Source organism: Chiloscyllium plagiosum, chromosome 42 (assembly GCF_004010195.1).
Source record: "Chiloscyllium plagiosum isolate BGI_BamShark_2017 chromosome 42, ASM401019v2, whole genome shotgun sequence".
In the NCBI taxonomy this organism is placed as follows: domain Eukaryota; kingdom Metazoa; phylum Chordata; class Chondrichthyes; order Orectolobiformes; family Hemiscylliidae; genus Chiloscyllium; species Chiloscyllium plagiosum.
The window spans coordinates 1323327-1326688 of NC_057751.1; the positions used below are offsets into that span (position 1 = coordinate 1323327).

The 3362-nt window shown below is 49.8% G+C and overlaps 1 protein-coding gene across 1 annotated transcript in view; it reads left to right on the top strand.

Annotated features, from left to right (window-relative positions):
- Positions 1 to 2114, top strand: part of LOC122542964 (adhesion G protein-coupled receptor A2-like) — a 95187-nt gene extending 93073 nt beyond the window's left edge. The window contains exons 13-14 of the mRNA XM_043681106.1: positions 711 to 835; positions 1918 to 2114. Of these exons, the coding sequence (XP_043537041.1) occupies positions 711 to 835; positions 1918 to 2080 (288 nt within the window). The 3' untranslated portion in view covers positions 2081 to 2114. The remainder of the gene's footprint in view (positions 1 to 710; positions 836 to 1917) is intronic.
- Positions 2115 to 3362: the final 1248 nt, after the last annotated feature.

Genomic DNA, 3362 nt, shown 5'->3' on the forward strand with positions numbered 1-3362 from the left:
GAAACCGGAGCACCCGGAGGAAACCCACGCAGACACGGGGAGAACGTGCAAACTCCACACAGTCAGTCGCCTGAGGCAGGAATTGAACCCGGGTCTCTGGCGCTGTGAGGCAGCAGTGCTAACCACTGTGCCACCGTGCCGCCCTTAATGTGAAGCTTCATCGATCTATTCTGAAAGCTTCAAGTTCTCTTTGAAAACACATGAACCATAAGATAGACAGTCACAACAGTTGTAAAGAAGTTGTACAGATAGATTGAAGTGACTTCCTGAGGTGGCCAAAGGTACATGAGCCAGGCTGTTCAGGATCAGGAATGTCAGGAAGCACTCCTTCAAATAACGGAGTGGAAATCCGGAACGCCACCCAGAAAGCTGTTGAGGCTGGAGGTCAGCAGTCGAGCTTAAAACTGAGCATGATTGATCACCACTGGGAAATTCACAATGGGCTCCAAAAACAAGATGCTAGATAGAACGCAAACAGAGGTCTGCAGTGATCTCACTGAATGAGGGAGTAGTGTCGAGGGGCTGAAGGGCCTGCTCCGATTCTGATGTCACTTATCTGAGGTTGTCTTCATGGCACTGAAGTGATGGGCAAGAAACGTCAAGCTCACCATGAAGGAGCCAGATGGAAAGAGTGTTCCCGGGAAAGATGAGGAGCTTTGTAATGTGGTGACCTGTGTAATCCCTTGTTCACTGTGCTCTCCTTCCAGAAGATAAGGAACCAGCCTGTGCCAACTCCTGGTGCCATCCAAGCTCTCCACCCTATTATCTACAGCTGCACCGTGGTCCTCTTGATATGCCTCTTCATTGCCATCATTACCTACATCCTGAAGCACAAGTAAGTTACTAACTGCACTTCGTGTGCCAATGGTTTAAATGGGTTACTTGCAACGTACAACACAGAAACTGGCCATTCAGCCCATCTGCTTCATGCTGCTGTTAAACTCCAACTATCCAATTTGCTTCACCTCAGCCAATCAGAATGCTGTCTGAATTCTGGCCCGGTCCCCAGTTGGTGGAAGGGGCTGCCACTCACCTGTTTCCTGGTGCCCTCAGAATGGCTTTCCCTTGGGAAGTTATGGGAAGCGTTCACTACAGCAGGAGGCTCGCTAATATGGGATTGAGGAGAGCTTCACCGTGTAGGTGTGTCTTATCAGTCTCTGAGAAGACTCACTTGGCTCTGGGCTTGAGGCATCTACCCCATTCCCACCCTCTATCCCCTCCGTCCCCTCCAAACTCTCCATACTGGATCAAGGTTCAGCCCAGGTTTTGCTCAAATGGTCACCTTTTCCAATGTAGACCGAGGCCATGGTTGTATCACTGGATTCATCACCCTGAGGAGCAGGATAACACTTCAGGAACAGAGAATCAGGATCCCCCAGGTTTCTTTCAGACTTGCTGGGCCCAATGGTCTCTTGCCACACTGCAGGGAATCTGGCTTCACTCTCCATGAAACCATCATTGATTGGTTTAGGGAGGGGAAACTTGCTCTCTTTACCCAGTCACGTGACTCTGGACTTGGAGAGAGACCTGGGCTGCCTCTGAACTGCCCTCAGTAATGCCCAAGCAAGGCACTCAGTTCCTGGGGGCAGTTTGGATAGGTCAGCCAATCCTGGCTTTGCCAGCAGCACCCATGATGCATGAAGGAAAGAAGGATAGAAATTCCCATTGGGAACGCCATCGTGTTCAGGCTGACACTCCTGTCATGTTCAACGACATTGTCCATTCATTCAGTGTGTCTGGGTTAACCTGCCTCAGCAACATGGGAGCTTGGGCAGGTCCACATGACCCCCAGTGGGGGAGATGACCAATGCTGATCTGCCGTTACCTCAATGCCAGAGAGGAGGTGGGGTGGCATTAGGTCGAACCGCTCTGACCCTGCAGCTGTGTGCGCGATTTAATCCCATCATCTTTTTCCAGCACAATCCGGGTCTCCAGGAAGAATTGGCACATGCTCCTGAACCTGTGGTTTCACATCTCGATGACGTGTGCTGTGTTCACCGGTGGGATCAATCGGACTGAGTATGGACTGATCTGCCAAGTGGTGAGTGCTGATTGGAGCTGCACTGAACGGTGGGTGTGAGGTACAGACTCTGGCCTACAGACACATGTCCCATTCTGCCACTGCTGCTAGGAATTTCCGTGCTCACTGTTCCCACTGAGCTGGGAAGAGAGTGACTGTTCCATGATGTGTCACGATGTATCCGAAATCCCAAAAAGAGTGCCGGGGGGAGGGGTGGGGTGGGGGTGTCCCATTTGCATGCCTGACTGATATTGAGGACTAAAACAGTTCACCCCAGTGTCTCTCACATGAACAGAACTTCACTTTAACAAAAGGCAAGAAGGCAGGATTTCTTCTGATATTACTGTGCAACATCAACCCTCCCCCTTTAACACACACACACACACACACACACTCGCACACTTACACACACACTCACACTCACTCTCGCCCTCACCTTCCCCCCTCCCTGCACCACCTCCCTCTCAATGAAGACAGATAACAGACAGATGGACTGACCCATATACCGTGAGTGGAAATGTAGACAGGGTAAAGAGGATTCTAAAGTCAGGAATTGTGTGAAAAGCCCAGCAGTACTGGCCACACCTCATAGAGTCATAGTGTCCTACAGCACGAAGACAGGCCCTTCCGTCTAAACTGGTCCATGTCGTCCGAAATGTTCATCAATGTTACTTGGTTTGATGTCTTTCTCCCACACAGGGAGGAGGGTGGGGAGAGACAGAGAGGAGAGGGGGGGAGGAGATGGATGCTTTCGGTTTACAGCCTCTGGACATTTTGTCCCTCAGTACAGCTCCACCAATCAGAAGGCTGTTGCCAGGTAACATTTCCTTCACTCTCTCAGTGCCATTCAGTGTGTCCGTCACTGCTTCCAATAGCAACATGGTCTGGACAGCCAAACAGGTATGATTTCAAATGACAAAACTCCCTTGCCATTGCAGTTATCCAGCAGTCCAATGTTCATTTCAGATTATCATACCAACAGGGAAAAACATGTGGTCTTACACAGTTGGAGCCTGCCAGGTACAAATCCGAACAAAGTAATTGTAGCAGACAACAAGTCCACTCAAAATGATAATTTCACAACTGTCAACCTGTCACTTAAAGACAACCCTGAGTAAGAGAACATCACACAACCTTTCACTTGAACTTTCTGAGACTGCTTATCGTTGACCTGCCCTGAGCAACACACAGAGATCCATAGTATATTCAGGACATTCAAAGACAGTGAAAGTTGCTGTAACTCTCCCATGTCAGGTAGTTTCCCTGCCTGCCTATTACTGTCAATTACTTATATTTGATTCAATCACCCCCCATCCGGCAGCCACTCTGTCGCTGCCGTGGC